Source organism: Lithobates pipiens, unplaced genomic scaffold (assembly GCF_037356315.1).
Source record: "Lithobates pipiens isolate NorthernLeopardFrog02 unplaced genomic scaffold, aLitPip1_a1.2 Scaffold_17, whole genome shotgun sequence".
Classification (NCBI taxonomy): Eukaryota; Metazoa; Chordata; class Amphibia; order Anura; family Ranidae; genus Lithobates; species Lithobates pipiens.
In genome coordinates, this window is record NW_027507755.1 from 14,276,457 (window position 1) to 14,294,564 (window position 18,108).

At 42.1% G+C, this 18,108-nt stretch overlaps 1 protein-coding gene across 2 annotated transcripts in view; it reads right to left on the reverse strand.

Moving 5' to 3' along the window:
• The window catches only part of LOC143986591 (cyclic nucleotide-binding domain-containing protein 2-like), a 564,608-nt gene extending 562,226 nt beyond the window's left edge, over nucleotides 1–2,382 (reverse strand). For both annotated transcript variants that reach the window (XM_077485000.1, XM_077484999.1), the window contains exon 1: nucleotides 2,189–2,382. In XM_077485000.1, the coding sequence (XP_077341126.1) occupies nucleotides 2,189–2,247 (59 nt within the window). In that variant the 5' untranslated portion in view covers nucleotides 2,248–2,382. The remainder of the gene's footprint in view (nucleotides 1–2,188) is intronic.
• Nucleotides 2,383–18,108: the final 15,726 nt, after the last annotated feature.

Below are 18,108 nucleotides of genomic sequence, written 5' to 3' on the forward strand. Positions count from 1 at the left end.
TCCCTGTATGTTGGGGTCGTTCAGGTGCTTATCTAATAGTTTCTTGCTCCCCGCTGAGACCACCGCCTGTGGAAGGGAATTCCACATCCTTGCCGCTTTTACAGTAAAGAACCCTCTACATAATTTAAGGTTAAACATCTTTTCTAAGTTCCTCTTACTTCCTCTTGTGGCTACAGGACAGGAAATGAAGGAAAATGTTCCCAATTAAAGCGGGAGTCCGCCGGGACTCTGCGTTTTTTTTTTTTTTTAAAAGCCAGCAGCTACAAATACTGCAGCTGCTGACTTTTAAAATAGTGACATTTACCTGTCCAGCACGCCCGCGATGTCAGCACCCGAAGCCGATCTCTAGATCGTCTCTCGGGTCCTGCCGCCGCCATCTTGGGTATGGGAATCAGGAAATGGAGCCTTTCGGCTTCATTTCCCGGTTCCCTACTGCGCATGCGCGAGTCGCGCTGCGCAATAAGGACGGTCTCCGCTGCCTCTGGGATCTGTGTGTTTCCCAGCAGGCAGCGGGGCACTTGCGGAAAGGGGCGGGCACTTGCGGAAAGGGGCGTAATCGCCGCCCCTTTCCGCAGAGAGCTATCCCGGAAGTGGGTGCAGATACCTGTACTGTACAGGTATTTGCACCCCCCTCCCCCCTGAAAGGTGCCAATTGTGGCGCCGGAGGGGGGGAGGGTTCCGATGAGCAGAAGGTCCACTTTAGGGTGGACCTCCGCTTTAAGCAGAGATGGCAAATTCCTTCTTGCAGCGAGGCTGCACCCACACTGCAGGAGTTATTGCTCGTTTAGATCTAGAAGAGAAAAAGCACTTTTACTTACATGATCCTCTGCTTCTCCCCCACACTCTGGCAGTGGACTGTTCAATGCCGCCCTCACATCCAGTGCAGGGCTTTTGGTCTTAATGACGTCAGGGCCTTAGAACCCAGGAGCATGGGGGAGAAGACGCTGTGGGGACCAGTCTAACTGCATGAAGGATCAGATAAGTAAAGGTATTTTTACAAGCCTCCTACACCTAAATGTATGCAATGTATGTGTAGCTTCATTGCAAGGGATAATTATCAATTTATCTGGAGTTGGGATTGAAATATCGCCTGTTCTATCCAAAATGAAAAATGTTGACTTTACATATGCTTTAGATCAGCCTTTCTCAACCTTTTTAACATGGAGGAACCCTTAAACTAACTTTACAGTATCAGGGAACACCTGCGAATAAATACTTTTTGTTTCCAATCATTTTTATTGAAAAGTATTTTACAAGAGAAAGTTATAAATCACATCATATGCATTGGGGTACATTGGGGTAATGCAAAGTTATACATCTCCACAAACTTACAAAAAATTAATAAAATAGAATCACATATGGTAATGGAAATCTGGACCTACTGAAGTCCATGGTTGCGGTAAGCCTAACTGCATGCACAAAGATCACGAAATCTTACCACCACAGTACATTACCAATTAAACAAGCCTATGGTCACGATAACTACTTTGTCTAACAGTAAACCGCCAAGGCAAAATGCGACCTTCAAAGCTGAGTCTCAAAAGAAGACATCTATACTATTGGCCAAATACACATTCCACAGTCTTGTGCACTGGCATAATGTATGGTACCAATTGGAGAGAATGACTTCGCAACCCGTAAATATAGGATTCGACATGCCACACAATCAGTGTGGGAATGTCGTTCCCCAGAAAATAGAAAGACAGAAAAGGACTGAAAGGAAAGAAAAGAAAAGAGAAGGTGTGCCAACTCTTAATAACTACTTTTATCAACAGTTTATAATACATTAGCATGATAGTCAGTGGGAAGAATGCTCGCTACATTCGTGGTCAGTTGTCCGGTAGCAATCATAATTTGGGGAAAAAAACCTATAATATTCAATCCATGTACGGCCAGCTTTACAGACAAAAAGATCATTGATGTCTGTGGTTGGGTATCGAAAAAAAGTCAAAAATTTGATTATTGCTCAAGGAACCCCCAGTAAACTCTGGATTAACCCTAGAGTTCCATGGAACCCTGGTTTGGAAAAGCTGCTTTAGATAAAAGAACAGCCCTAGCAATCTGCCTTTGCCTGGAACAAATCTTTGACTAAATAGCCTTGTTGTAACTCATGTTTCTGTGTTTGCTAAGCACTTGATTTATACTACCAAGTATCTTCCCTTTCCCAGAGCAAAGCCGCAGCACCTACTTGTCTATATCAAGTGGGTCCTCCATGGTTGGGAGCTCATTGTTCCTCTCTTGGGTCATACTTCTGTCTCTCTCTGCACGCTTAGCATCAACAATACCCAGGAAGCTCCAAGTGGCACTTGTTCAGCATGGTAGAGGTATATACAAAGCTGTCCTCTTGACCTGATTTTATCCAAGCAGTAATAAGCTCTTCAGCTCAGCGGTAAACATTGTTATCATACATGATATACAGGTAGTTTCACATTTCAGGGCTGACTGATCCAATGAATAATGTCCTGTTTGCCAGACCAGTACAAAGCTTCCAGTTGCCATGTTTGTGTTTGTTTAGAAATAGTACACTGATTTAAAAAGGAGTTACTGAATAAACATCCAACCAATGCCAAGTGGAAGGTAAATAATGTCATAAAGTGAAGGAATGAAGAGAGGGCGAGGTTGGAGGCTCACGTGTCTCGATAACAGGCCATAGAAGAATGGAGGCTGTGTCAGGATAAGCTTAAGACAAACTGTACATAGTCATATACTGTATGGAGGACATGTCACCTATTGTACTGCATGCTGATTATGTAACGGATGACAGATGCTTGGGAAGGGATTAGCATATACTAGAAGGAAAACTAGTTTTAGGAGTACATGTCCTGAAGACAGCTAAACTGAACTGTTAGGTCCCAGTCCTAGGCCTAGGCCACATGTGTCAAACACAAGGCCCATGGGCCAAATCCAGCTGCCAGGCCATTTCATGTTCCTAATTATTACTGATAGTCTACTGACTGGAATGGTACCAGCTGATTGGAGAAAAGCCAATGTAGCATCAGTATTTAAAAAGGACCCAAAATACAACCCTGGGAATTATAGACAAGTTAGCCTAACATCAATAGTATTTAAACTCTTGGAGGGGATGATAAGGGACTATATACAAGATTTTAGTAATGAGAAGAACGGTATCATTAGCAGTAATCAGCATGGCTTCATGATTAAACATTCTTGGCAAACAAATCTATTAACCTTCTATGAGGAGGTGAGTTGCCATCTAGATAAAGAAAGGCCCGTAGACATGGTTTATCTGGATTTTGTGAAAAAACTTTGCGCAAACTACATATGTGAGATAAATGACACAAAATGCCACCAAGGGATTATTTCCATAATCCATGCATCACAATATTCAGAAAAACTTTTTAAATATCATGTGAAAAAATGTGAAACTAATAATACATATAATACATAGGTTCACCAGAGAAACAATTCAATAGGTTCAAATACATTAGAATGACACCATATAAAATTCACTAAATAATCAATTAATCAATTAATAAATTCAAACGCATGTCCAGGTTAAACCCCAATGTCCATGACCATGAGCCTAATGTAGCAAATGGTTCAAATAGTGTATCCAAAACAGTCCTTTCCAATGTTACAAAGATGGTTTAGATCAGGGATATTCAATTAGCAGACCTTCAGCTGTTGCAGAACTATAAGTCCCATGAGGCATAGCAAGAATCTGACAGCCACAAGCATGACACCCAGAGGCAGAGGCATGATGGAACTTGTAGTTTTGCAACAGCTGGAGGTCCACTAAATGCATATCCTTGTATAGATGATACAAATTGTGCTGGGTAACCGATACAAGTTATAGCAGAAATTCCTTTCACTCTTTTCCTTCACACGAAAGCACCATATACTGAAGTCATCCCGCAATATATCAATGAAGTGAGATCTGACCAGGTGGCCGCTTACCGGATCTGTATGACCTCAAATCACAGAGATCGTATAGGCATGAATGGAAAGAGGATCCTCCTCACCTAGTGATCTATTCAAGGAATATAACCATCCAATCTCTGGATACAAATCATCCACGTCCTTAGTATGAGCAAACAGCATAGTTCCTTCACACAGCACTCATCTGTCTGCAGTGCTGTTCGTGTTCCCTGGAATCCTGAACACGATGAGATCCTTCACACGTGATCACATAAGGTAAAAAAAGGAAAAACCTTATGGTGCAATACTAGATTTAAAAGGCTTCTTTATTCCAATATAAAAATAGATTTGGTACAGAGTTAACATCAAAAAATATTTTTACAAATATAAAAAAATGGTGTATCGATATAAAATCAACAGCTGCGGCACAAGCCAGCTAACTGTAACATACGTCTGGTCCTATAGCTCCACCCAACGCGTTTCTCTGTAAGAGGCTTCCACTGGGAAGAGGAGGATCCTCTTTCCATTCATGCCTATACGACCTCTGTGATTTGAGGTCCTACAGATCCTGAAAGCGGCCACCTGGTCAGATCTCACTTGATTGATATATTGCCGGATGAGTTCAGTATATGGTGCTTTCGTGTGAAGGACTGAAAGGAATTTCTGCTATAATTTGTATTGGTTAACCAGCACAATTTGTATCATCTAAACCATCTTTGTAACATTGGAAAGGACTGTTTAGGATACACTATTTGAACCATTTGCTACATTAGGCTCATGGACATTGGGGTTTAACCTGGACATGCGTTTGAACTTATTGATTCATTGATTATTTAGTGAATTTTATATGGTGTCATTCTCATGTGTTTGAACCTATTGAATTGTTTCTCTGGTAAACCTATTTTCATGTATTATATGTATTATTAGTTTCACATTTTTTCACATGATATTTAAAAAGCTTTTCTGAATATTGTGATGCACGGATTATGGAAATAATCCTTTGGTGGCATTTTTTGTCATTTATCTCACATATGTAGGTTGCGCAATCAAAGTTTTTTCACATATATGCACAAGCCGAGTATTTAGGTTTTTTTTATTGCAGCACCTCACCTCCCCCTTTTTTGTTTTTTAATAACAATGATATCACCCATTTTTGTTTTTTCAGTGGGTATATGCACATCTTCGTAGGGTAGCGTGGATTTTCCCCCTTTTTTTCCATTTTATCTGGATTTTGCAAAAGCATTTGACACAGTTCCCCATAAATGTCTACTGTACAAAATAAGGTCCGTTGGCATGGACAATAGGGTGAGTACATGAATTGAAAACTGGCTACAAGGGCGAGTTAAGAGGGTGGTGAGTACTCAGAAGGGTCAGGGGTGGGTAGTGGGGTCCCCCAGGGTTCAGTGCTGGGACCAATCCTGTTTAATTTGTTCATAAACGACCTGGAGGATGGGGTAAACCGGTCATTCTCTTGCGGACGATACTAAGCTAAGCGGGGCAATAACCTCTCTGCAGGATGTGGAAACCTTGCAAAAAGATCAGAAAAAAATAATGGGGTGGGCAACTACATGGCAAATGAGGTTCAATGTAGAAAAATGTAAAATGATGCATTTGGTTGGCAAAAATATGAATGTAATCTATACACTGGGGGGAGAACCTCTGGGGGAATTTAGGATGGAAAAGGACCTGGGGGTCCTAGTAGATGATAGGCTCAGCAATGACATGCAATGCCAAGCTGCTGCTAACAAAGCAAACAGAATATTGGTATGTATTAAAAAGGGGATCAACACCAGAGATAAAATGATAATTCTCCCGCTCTGCAAGACTCTGGTCTGGCCGTTCCTGGAGTATGCTGTCCAGTTCTGGGCACCAGTCCTCAGGAAGGATGTAAGAAGGGCAACAAAGCTAATAAATGGTCTGGAGGATATTAGTTATGAGAAAAGGTTGCAAACACTGAACTTATTCTCTCTGGAGAAGAGACGTTTGAGAGGGGATATGATTTTAATTTACAAATACGGTACTGGTGACCCCACAATAGGGATAAAACTTTTTCGCAGAAGGGAGTTTAACAAGACTCGTGGCCACTCATTAAAATTAGAAGAAAAGAGGTTTAACTTTAAACTACGTAGAGGGTTCTTTACTGTAAGAGTACAACAAAGGAAAGACACATCCCAAAGGGTTAGAGAGCGCTGCTCACTCCAGACAAAGAGTAAATGGAAGAGACTCCCCAAAATTGGGGTTTTTAGGCAGCAAAAACAAGAAAAAAATATAAAACGAAATAATGAGGTATGAAAAATTATATTTATTCAAATAGAGCAAAAAGCCCCCTTAGCATGATAATAAAAACATGAGCTCCAGTGGAAAAATTGTTAAACAAGAAAGAAACGGATACATATCATCAGGCAGTAATTTCATATCAACATTGTATAATACAAGTCAAAGAGTATGAAACATAGGTAGCCCCGAGCGTTTCAACCCACACTGGGGTCTTCTTCAGAGGGACTTGCTGCTAGGAAGATATGTAACAATTATTTTTTACACATAATATTCGGCATATCATCATCACATAGATAGGTATAGTTACCTCATTAGTGTATCCGAACAGGGAAGAAATTTATTCCCACATGTAGAGCCTCTAAACTTAAAAAAGGGGGGTAAAAAGGGGAAACTAAAAAGGTTCCCCAGCCGGGGCTCCAAATTGCTCCGCAGATGCCGCAATCAAGAAATGGGCCGAGGCCACAAAATGCCTTGCGAGAAGTCACACTTAAGGTCCACACCCCCCTCTCTGGTTGGGGAAAAGGGGGCACAGTCACCCGATGGTGCGGGTATGGATAGACAATACCTGCAGCAGAAAAATTAAAATAAGATTGTATTTAATATATAATATATGCTAATTAATACAGACCATATAAGATATATGGCTCTGACATAGTGTGCCGGGGAAAGAAAACACAAATATATAGGTATGTCGGGCTCGTACCTGGCCGTCTTTTCCGGTGTCAATTTGCCTCTCGGTATCCAAAAGAATATTGGACACCGGAAAAGACGGCCAGGTACGAGCCCGACGCTCGTTTTTACATTGCTTAAGCTACTCATGGAAATGTGAGTTTTTATGGTCTTACTTAATAAACTTCAGCTTTTTTTACCAAAACATACTGCACCGTGGTAGGCCTCTTTATCCTCTTTTATACCCTGACATATTGAGCATTTAAGCGATTACAAACATTCGATCAGTGGAAGGAAAGGAAAGGATCCCCCCTGGTTTGACTCCATACACAGTGGGAACGCACAGGAACAGATCGATCTGAAGGGATCCACCTCTCCCCCTAACTTCTCTACATGCTGTTTACCTTACAGCAGTAAGGTAATCATTTAGTACAGTCACGGGTGTCAGCGACACTGAAGACACATTTTGCACTTAAAGGCACAGTGACACTGGATGTCAGTATATCAGCACATAGTGTTCCTGTGAAACACTTGCACTATTTTTGCACACCGGACCCTGAAGAGCGTCCAATATTGCACTATAGACTTTATATATTTATCCTTTTAATTGATTTTGTTTATTTTGCATTTTTTGCTTATGTTGCATATTTACGTTTTAAATTATTCACACATTTTGCGGACTTTGCACATTTATAGATTACACTTAGTAGTACTGTTTATTATGTTTGCGTGATATTGCACAATTTTTACTCTTATTATTACATCTCTCTGCACATCAGCACTTTATTATGAGAGTTTAATCTGCGAATACTTAAACCCCTTTAATATGAATGTTAATTAATTTATAATATGAATTTTAATTAATATTTGCATATTCTGCATATTAGTATATATTCTTCTGCACGTTAGCACTTTACTGAATACCTATTGTTTATGAACAAATCCCTTTAATATAAATGCTCATTGTGTATATTGATTAAAAAAAAAAACACTGTAAGGAACGCAACACCACTTACTATTTTGAATATTTATACATTTGGGCACGAGTTTGGCCCTTACGGTGTATGCAGCACCTCTATATCATATTGCACTTACAGATTCCCTTTAGCGCAGGAGTACCTATTTTACAGTCTCACACATGTGATATCGCCATACTCAGGACGAGTAGCAGAATATATTTTGGGGTGTAATTGGAAGTATGCATATGCTGTGTGTGAGAAATAACTCATTATGACAATTTTGTGTAAAAATGTTACCAAGAATTGTGGGGAAAAAATACAACTTCAAAAAGCTCACCATGCCTCTTACTAAATACCTATGGATATCTACTTTCCAAAAAAGGGGGTCATTTGGGGGGTATTTCCTGACATTTCAGGGCCTCAAGAAATGAGATAGGTCATCAGTACATCAGGTGTGATCATTTTTTAGATCTTTATCTTTATAACTTTCACAAAGACTAAATAATATAGACTAATTTGGCTTACTTTTACCAAAGATATGTTGCAGTATGAATTTTGGCCCAAATTTATGAACAAATATTACTTATTTGGAAAATTTTATAATAGAAACTAAAAAAAAATTTTTTTTTCCAAATTTTCGCATTTTTTTTATTATCACAAAAAAAAACAGTGGTGATTAAATACCACCAAAAGAAAGCCATATTTGTCTGAAAAAAATGATAAAAACTTTGTTTGGGTACAGTGTTGCTTGACTGAGGAATTGTCCTTCAAAGTGTGAGAGCACTGAAATCTAAAAATTGGTCTGGGCAGGAAGGGGGTATAAGTGCCCTGTATTGAAGTAGTTAAGCAGGGCAACCCACACACTGATCAAAATTCACGCCCTTGGGGCAGAAACCTCTGCTACCCACACCGACGCATTTGTGCAATGTGTGAATATTAAAGCTCATCCTCTTTGCCATACACATTACACGGGCCACAAGAGGTTAAAGTGACTTTGTAGTTAAAATAAACCTGATAATAAATGTGGTCCCTTCCTGCATAGAATACAGTAAATACTTCTGAAAGTGTCAATCTCTGCCACTGCAGCTCCTCCTACCGATTCACCCCTCAGTATACAGGATACACTAGTGTCAGGACCCTCTGAGCACAGAGGGATACCAGCAATCTGACATGCCTGGAATCGTTCAATTCCAAAGAGAGATTTTTCTTCACTATACCGGTATTGGGGGGGGGGGGGGGGGTACGGGCAGCAGGAGAGGCGAGTATTCACTTTTTGCTTTGCAGGGGCCACACTTAGGTAGCTCCCCCCTACGTTTTCCAAAGGCAACCTCCAGAGACAGGGAGCGAGCTAGCATTTACCCTCCAGGACTAAGCCCATGGCTATAATGGGGAGTTTTAAACAGAAACTGAACACCAGTCACTTTTGATATTTTCAAAGCTTTAATGTGGAACTTGAAAGAAGGTAGTAGGAGTAGGGTTGCCATCTGTCCAGGATTCACCTGGACAGTCCGGGTTTTGAATCATGTGCTCATGTTTCAGTTCACCTGATTCAGACAGGAATGTGGCTCAGAACAGGGAATGACAAGAGGGGGGGGGGGCACTATGTTCACCACATTACTATTCTCTTTGGAGTGCCCAAAGGTGTCCCAGGTCTGTTAGAATCCTATAGTGTATACAAAAAAAATTACTGTCTGTAATTGTTTGGGTTTGGTTGGTAGAAAAAGTGGCAACCCTATGTAGGAGATGTGGTTAGGGCTTTCCGATACCAGCAGCAGATCACTTGCAGACTCCTTGGATCCAGAAGAATTACAGCTTCACAGTGCCAGGACCTTTAAGCCAACCCAGCAACACTGCAAACATGTTTTCAGATGTAGAACAAGATCCAGCGTCACAGTGTCAGAACCTTTAAAGAGGAAGTAAACCATCGCTAAAAAAAACAAAAACATTCTGCAGGACAAAGGCATAATGAGCTAATATGCATAGCATACTAGCTCATTATAAAGTACTTACCTGAGATCAAAGCCCCAGAAGTGACCCTCGTTCTCCTTCTCCGTCGCCGCCATGCTACCCGAGTGACTTCCGGGTATGAGTCATCAGGCCCTTCTGAGAGACTAGCCTTCATTCTGGCTCTCTCCATCAAGGGTCCTCCTCTGGGTCTTCTCACCCTGGCTTGGCTTCTTCCACACTAAGGACCACCTCAGGATTAGTAGGCCCCAGACAGGTTTATGGGCCTACAAGCAGAGTTTACTTCAGCAGTACCTCCCCAGGCCAGAGGCCTGAGACAAGAGAGCCAGAGAGCCAGTACATGGCCGACCCCACCCCATAGATCCTCTCCCAGAATGCACCAGTGGCCAAGAACCTCCTACTGGACTGGCTAGAAGAAATATAAATATTCATAATTCAACCTAGATGTACTATCTCATACTGGCCTGTGGAACCAATTACACCTACTGGCAAGAGTGAGAAATGCACAACCTTGAGTTTAGGGAAAGACCAGATAAACTACAATCAATCTGAGCTGCCTACAGCCCAGCAAAAAACTAAATGTGCATAGGACCAGGGGGCTACACTTATCTGCAGTTTTATTTTAGAAACGACATGTCATTCGGAGTTACACTGCGTTTTTTTTTTTTTTTGCTTTTTGGTTTTTATATACCATCATGTCTCATCTTAACATCTGATGTGGTCCTTCCGCACATCCTGCAGCACGGTTTCTGAAGTTGGAACCTTTCCTTTCAACATTGGATGGGACTTACTCTTCAATATCGGCCTTGCTGTGCCAGATTTAGTTGAGGTGATTCCTCGCTACTGCCCGTTTGACTCTTAGCCCTTGTACACACGGTCGGAGATTCCGACAACCAAATCCATCTGAGTAATTCTGACGGATTAATTCCGGAATTAATTCCGGAAGAGGCCCAGAAGTGATGTTGCATACACACGGTCAGACTAAGTTGTTGGAAAATCCGATTGTACATAACGTGATGACGTTATTTCGTTACGACGGGACTACGTTCAGGCTAGTAGCCAATAGCTTTGGTCTAGGAATTTGATCTGAGCATGCGTGGCACTTTGCCCGTCGGAGTAGGCTACACATGATCGGAGTATGTCCGTTCGGAGCATTTTGTCAGAAAATATTTCCGGCAAGTTGGAAAAGTTGGTCCGACGGATATTCCGACGGAAACAGTCCGATGCAGACCACACACAGTCGGAATATCCGACAAAACGCTCCGATCGGACACATTCCGTCGGCATCTCCGACCGTGTGTACAAGGGCTTAGTCTGTACAGTATATGAGTCCACCATCTCTGGTAAGCGTGCCAACCTTATAATTTGTTTGATTGCACTGTGATGTCAAGTTTCACCCTTTTGAACGGTACAGGAAGTTTCCTCTACGTTTTATAGGATTAACTGCTTAAAAGAGACTAACGTATTATGTTTACCCACAAACTTTGATTAACTCTCATTTATTCATATTTTATGCATTTTTTTTCACATTTTGTCAGTATTTTCATTCACTTTTTATTTTATGAGATGAATTATCCACTATTGTATAAACCTTGGGTCATCCAGGTTTTACACGTTTGTTTTCAATTTACTTTATTTGTTTCACCATTTTTGAGCGCTACACTAATTATTTTTTATATATTTTTGCACTATGTGTCTAGTGGTGTGTTTGCAGCTTGCTAGTCTCTAAGGGCAGTTTTTTTCCCATTTTTTCCGCTTTAAACCACAGACAGGCGAAGTCATGGAGAAACATCTGCAAAACCAGAACTATTCATTGTAAGACGATAACAAAGTCATCCATCTAATCAGAAGAGTTTGTGCCTTTTCCCTTTGTGTGCATTTACTGGTGTCTGTACATAATGAAGTTCAGCATGGATCTAAATTACTCTTCAGTAACAGAAACAGTCAACATCACACAAGCCTTTCATTTCCTCAAGTGCAGCTCAATGGCAAACAAGCCGATTTACCTTTCTGCTGGGAAACCTCAGCTCGGAAAGATTTCCATTCAATCAAGTCAATGAAGTTGACCATATCCACACACATACAGCAGATGGTCATCTGGAAAAGTTAAAGGCAGCCACCGATGTGAATTTACAGTTGCCCCACCCAGACAGGTTTTGACCGATGCCTCTGCTGCTGTGAAGCTTAAAACATTTCCTACTTTTGAAGTCAAATTTGAGAAAACCCCACTATATATTGGGGTGGTCCCTCCACACATGCCACGGTGCTGTGTGTAATCCTAGACCCTGACCTTTCCTTCAGCCCCCACATCCATTCACTGGTTAAATCTTAAAGTGGTTGTACCCCACTTGGTAATTTTCAGGCACTCACCTGTCTCCCTTAATGCTAAGTGCCCTGTGTATGTGTTTTAGTTTAAAAAAATGTTGTTCTATACATTATATCCTAGTGCCCCTCGGCGCTCCCGTGACTGCCCGTCGCACTCCTCTCCAGGTCTGACAGGTACAACGGACGGGGCTGAAAATCCCCCTGCTGACATCAGTTGGGAGGAGCGGAGGAGAGGAGGAAAGCAGCGGGTGATCACGTGAGTGCTGAGTAGCGCTCTAAAATATACTAAAGAACGGTATTTTATAAAATAAAACACATACACAGGACACTTAAGGAAGACAAGTGAGTGCCTGAAATTTACCAAGTTATTTCTGCAGAAGGGGAGGAGCAGGACCTGATGCAGCTGACAGGCAGAGAGGAAGGTGGAGAGAGGACAGAGGAGAGCTTTGGGCCGTTTCTGCCATTCTCCTTTGCAGGACCGCTCAAGCTTCATCAGGTTGGATGGGGAGCGTCGGTGCACAGCCATTTTTAAATCTCAAGTCTGGGTTCTGGCTGGACCACTCAAGGTCATTCACAGAGTTGTCCCTTGGTCACTCCTTTGTTATCTTGGCTGTGTGATTAGGGTCGTTGTCCTGTTGGAACATGAACCTTCGCCCCAGTCTGAGATCCAGGGCGCTCTGGAGCAGGTTTATCATCAGGGATGTCTCCGCATTCATCTTTCCCTGAATCCTGAATAGTCTCCCAGTTCCTGTCCCTGAAAAACATCCCCAAAGCATGATGCTGCCACCACTGTGCTTCACTGTAGGGATGGTATAGACCAGGTTTCCTCCAGACATGACATTTGCCATTCAGGCCAAAGAGTTCAATCTTTGTTAAATCAGACCAGAGAATTTTGTTTCTCATGGTCTGAGAGTCCATCAGGTGCCTTTTGGTAAACTTTAGGCGGGCTGTCTTTTACTGAAGAGTGGCTTCCGTCTGGCCACTCTACCATGCAGGCCTGATTGATTCCTCTCCACAGAGAAATGCTGAAGCTCTGTCAGAGTGACCATCAGGTTCTTGGTCACCTCCCTTCTCTGCCAATCATTCAGTTTGGCTGAGCAGCATGCTTTAGAAAGAGTCCTAGTGGTTTCCAAACTTTTTCCGATTACGGATAATGGAGGCCACTGTGCTCATTGGGACCTTCAATGCTGCAGAAATTGTTCTGTAAACTTCCCCAGATCTGTGCCTCAACACAATCCTGTCTCAGAGGTCTACAGACAATTCCTTGGACTTTATGGCTTGGTTTGTGCTCTGACATGCACTGTTACTGTAGGATCTTATATAGACAGATGAGTGCCTTTCCAAATCCTGTCAAATCAACTGAATTTACCACAGGTGGACTCCAATCAGGTTGTAGAAACATGTCTAGAATGATCAGTAGAAACAGGATGTACCTGAGCTCAATTTTGAGTGTCAAGGCAAAGGCTGTGAATACTTATGTACATGATTTTTTTCGCTTTTTATTTTTAATATATTTGCAAAGATTTCAAACAAACTTCTTTTTACATTGTCATTATGGAGTATTGTTTATAGAATTTTGAGGAAAATATTCGATTTAATACATTTTGAAATAAGGCTGTAACATAACAAAATGTGGAAAAAGTGAAGTGCTGTGAATACTGTCCGGATGTACTGTATTAAGCAGCAAGTGAGCAGGTTGTCCTTGAATTTGATGTTTTCAAAGCAGCAAAAATGGGAAATTTAAGGATCAGAGACAAGGGCCAAATTCTAATGGCTAGATGACTGGGTCAGAGCAACTCCAAAACTGAAGCTCTTGTGGGAAGTTTCTGGTCTGTGATGGCCAGGATCTACCAACAGTGGTCCAAGGAAGGAAAACCAGCAAACCAGAATAAGGGACAAGGACAGCCAAGGCTCACTGATGCATGTGGGCAGTGAAGGCTGGCCTGACAAGTCTGATCCAATAGAGGAGCTACTGCAGCTCAAATTGCTGAAAAAGTTAATGGTGGTTCTGATAGAATGGTGTCAGAACACACAGTGCATTGCAGTATGTTTTGTAGAAGGCTGCGTAGCCCATGCTGAACTGTGTCCCCAGCCAAAAGTGTGAATCATTGGAGGAAATGCTGGCACTTGGGATAACATCAAATAGCAGCCTTATTTTATTGAAATAACATGAATACCGACTGTAAAACAGCCAATGCGTTTCGGCCATTAGGCCTTAATTATGGCTCAGCCATGATTAAAGTGGTTCTAAAGGCAGAAGGTTTTTTTTACCTTAAAGGATTCTTTGCATTAATGTAAAAAAGCCTTCTGGGTGCAGCCTCCCCCACCCCAGCCCATCATTATACTTACCTGAGCCCCATCTTGATCTAGCAATGTGCATGAGAGCAGTGGCTCTCCTGGGTCCCTTTCTACTCATTGGCTCACACAGTAGCATGAGCCACTGTCAATCACAGCTAGTGAGCCAATGAGGAGAGAGAGCGGGGGGCCAGGCCTGAACCACGCTCTGTGTTTGAATGAACAATGTCCATTGACAGGAGCATGGCACAGGAGCGAGCCTGCTTGCGTGCCTCTATAGCAAGAGGGGGAAGAGCCAGGACCCAAAAAGAAGAGGATCAGGGCTGCTCTGTGAAAACAGATGTATAACAACTATAACATGTTTGTTATTTAAAACAAATACAACCTTAAGAATCACTTAAAGTGATATTAACACCTTCCTGCCCGGCCTATAGTAAAATTCCTATTTTACTATAGGCCCGGAAGGGGTTTTCTGGGTGAACATCATGTGACGTCATCCACTCGCTCTACTCAGCAGTCTGTTCCCCTGCGGAGCAAACGGATTCCACTGTGTGTGAAAGCAGCCTTATAGGGGGCTCAGGACAGTAAGGACTCGTGTACATTTGCAGTTTGGGGGGGTGTGGTAAAACCTCATAGTATATATACAATGCATGTATAATCTTTCCCCTGGTGAAGTCACGTGGTGTGTAACGTAATGTGTAGGGCAGAGCCTGAGGGATCATGGACCGGAAGTGATGTCAAACCAGGAAGAGTTATTCCCCATTGAATGCTTTGAGTATTTTTTTTTTCGATGTAAGTGCAATTTAAATTTATAATTAAGTGTTACCATACAACATTACACTATTGGGAGCTTCCACTTTATCCCAACATGATACAGGAGTAAATTTACACCACGTGGGTTGGGCACTCTTAAATGGACCAGTACCCTGATTTCCAACATGGAATACCTGGCGTGATACGAGGACCCTAGTCAGTAGGAGGCCACACTACAAGCAGGGCCATCTTTAAAGAAAAAATAATAATTAAAAGTCAGCAGCTACAAATACTGCAGCTGCTGACTTTTAAAATAAGAACACTCACCTGTCCCAGGGTCCAGCAATGTCGGCACCCAAGGCTGAACCATCCCTCGGTCCTTGGATGCTGCCGCCGCCATCTTCAATATGGGTATCAGGAAATAAAGTCTTGCGGCTTCACTTCCCGGCTCCTTACTGCGCATGCGTGAGTCACGCAGCGCAATCAGAAAGGTCCCTGCTGTCTCTGGGACCCGTGTGTGTCCCAGCAGACAGTGAGGCGGGACGGGAAGAAGCATAGACTCCTGTGGGAGTCTATGCCCAGAAGTGGGTGCAAATACCTGTCTTAGACAGATATCTGCACCCCCTCCCCCCTGAAAGGTGCCAAATGTGACACCAAAGGGGGGGGGGGGTTCAATTTTTGTGTCAACCTCCGCTTTAAGGAAGGGCAAAAGGGGCATCTGCCCTGGGCCCCATCATTGTTGTGGGGCCCAAAACAGTTGCCTCATACTTGACCAACTATCCCAGTTCAAATTCCCTTGTTCCTTGAAGTTTTAGTCCCATACTGTGTCCCAATACCTCAGCGTGAATTTGTTACTAATGCTGCTCAGCTCTGCCTATTGTATACAGATGACTCTCCTGCAGACCCTGTGTTTACATGTAAATAACCTGCATTGATATGTAAATAGTGGCGGCATTAATGTGTAAATAGCCTCGGAATGGCTGCATTGATATGTAAATAGAGACTGCATTCATATGTATATCATGCCCCCCCAGGTCATATCCACCATCACTTCTGCTGAATGCTGTCCACTGGGGAGGTAAAGGGGCATGCTTGAAAGTCCTGCCTACAACTGTGATCATTAAGCCGAACATCAGCCTGTTCTGCAAAGGTAAGCAAATTGGAGGTGGAACCCTTTTTCAAAATATGGTGCCACAGCACCTTGAATTTTGGTGAATAGACACATCTCAGCAGATGCGTGAGGGTGTCATAAACGATTAATGGCACTGCTGTGTATCTGCTAAAGGGCAGCACGTTTCTGTGGTGTCAGAAAAACGATTTTGCATGTGTTCCCGACACACACAAATGTGAATGCAGACTCAATGTCTCAGTTACATTAGTGGTCAGTGTAAATCTATTCATTACATTGAGACTTTGTGTACACTGTTTTCCTTCACACTAGTGGCCAGTGTGAATGTCCCCTTTACATTGGTGGTCAGTGTAAATCCCTCCTTACATTAGTGGTTCCTGTGAATGCTCCTATTACATTAGTGGTCAGTGTAAATCCCCATTACATTAGTGGCCAGTGTAAATCCCTGTTACATTAGTGGTGAATGTGAATCCCAGTTACATTGGAGTTTTCTGTCTATTGATGGGTCCTCTCACCTCCCCAGTCCATGGTGTGCAGGCAGTTGAGGAGATGATGTGCTGTAACCTTTAGCAACCAATCAGTGAGCAGTAATGATGTGCACTAACCTCTTGCAACCAATCATTGAGAAGTAAAGGATTTTCAGTAATCTCTAGCAACCAATTAGTAAGCAGTAATAATGTACAGTAACCTCTAGCAACTAATTGGTGAGTGGTAAGGATGTCCAGTAACCTCTAGCAACCAATCAGTGAGCAGTATTGATGTACAGTAATATTTAGCAACCAATCAACAAGCAGAAGTCATGTGCTGAGCCATAATGTGTGCTGTAACCTCTAGCAGCCAGTCAGTGAGTGGTAATGATTGCATAGGGGGGGGGGGGGGGGCAAGAAAATGTTTGCCCAGGGTCAAATCAATATTAAAGACAGCCCTGACTACAAGTGAAATGAAGATGAAGAGATGAGAGAATATCAGATATTACGTGATATGTTGGAATGGGTTCATTTTCAAAATGAATAATATCAGATTCTGATTTATAGATGCCATTGCACCATTATATATCTAAAACTAAAATAATACACATGAAAACAAACAATTCAATGTAATAATAAAAAATAAAAAAATACTGTATATATATATATATATATATATATATATATATATATATATATATATATATATATATATATATATATATATATATATACAGTATCTCACAAAAGTGAATAGATCCTTCAAATTTTTGTAAATATTTTATACTATCTTTTCATGTGACAACACTGAAGAAATTACACTTTGCTACAGTGTAAACTAGTGAGTGAGATACAGCAGCAGTAGTTGGAACAATCATCAATTCCCTTCGGAGACTGAGCCGCAGGGCAGTATTCCAACATGATAACGACCCCAAACACACCTCCAAGAGGAACACTGCTTTTCTAAAGAAGCTGAGGGTAATGGACTGGCCAAGCATGTCTCCAGACCTAAACCCTATTGAGCATCTGTAGGGCATCCTCAAAGGGAAGGTAGAGGAGTGCAAGGTCTCTAACATCCATCAGCTCTGTGATGTCGTCATGGAGGAGTGGAAGAGGACTCGTGGCAACCTGTGAAGCTCTGGTGAACTCCATGCACAAGAGGGTTAAGGCAGGGCTGGAAAATAATGGTGGCCACACAAAATATTTACACTTTGGGCCCAATTTGGACATTTTCACTTAGGGGTGTACTCACTTTTGTTGCCAGTGGTTTAGACGTTAATGGCTGTGTGTAGAGGGGACAGCAAATTTACACTGTTATACAAGCTGTACACTCACTACTTCACACTGTAGCAAAGTGTCATTTCTTCAGTGTTGTCACATGAAAAGATAG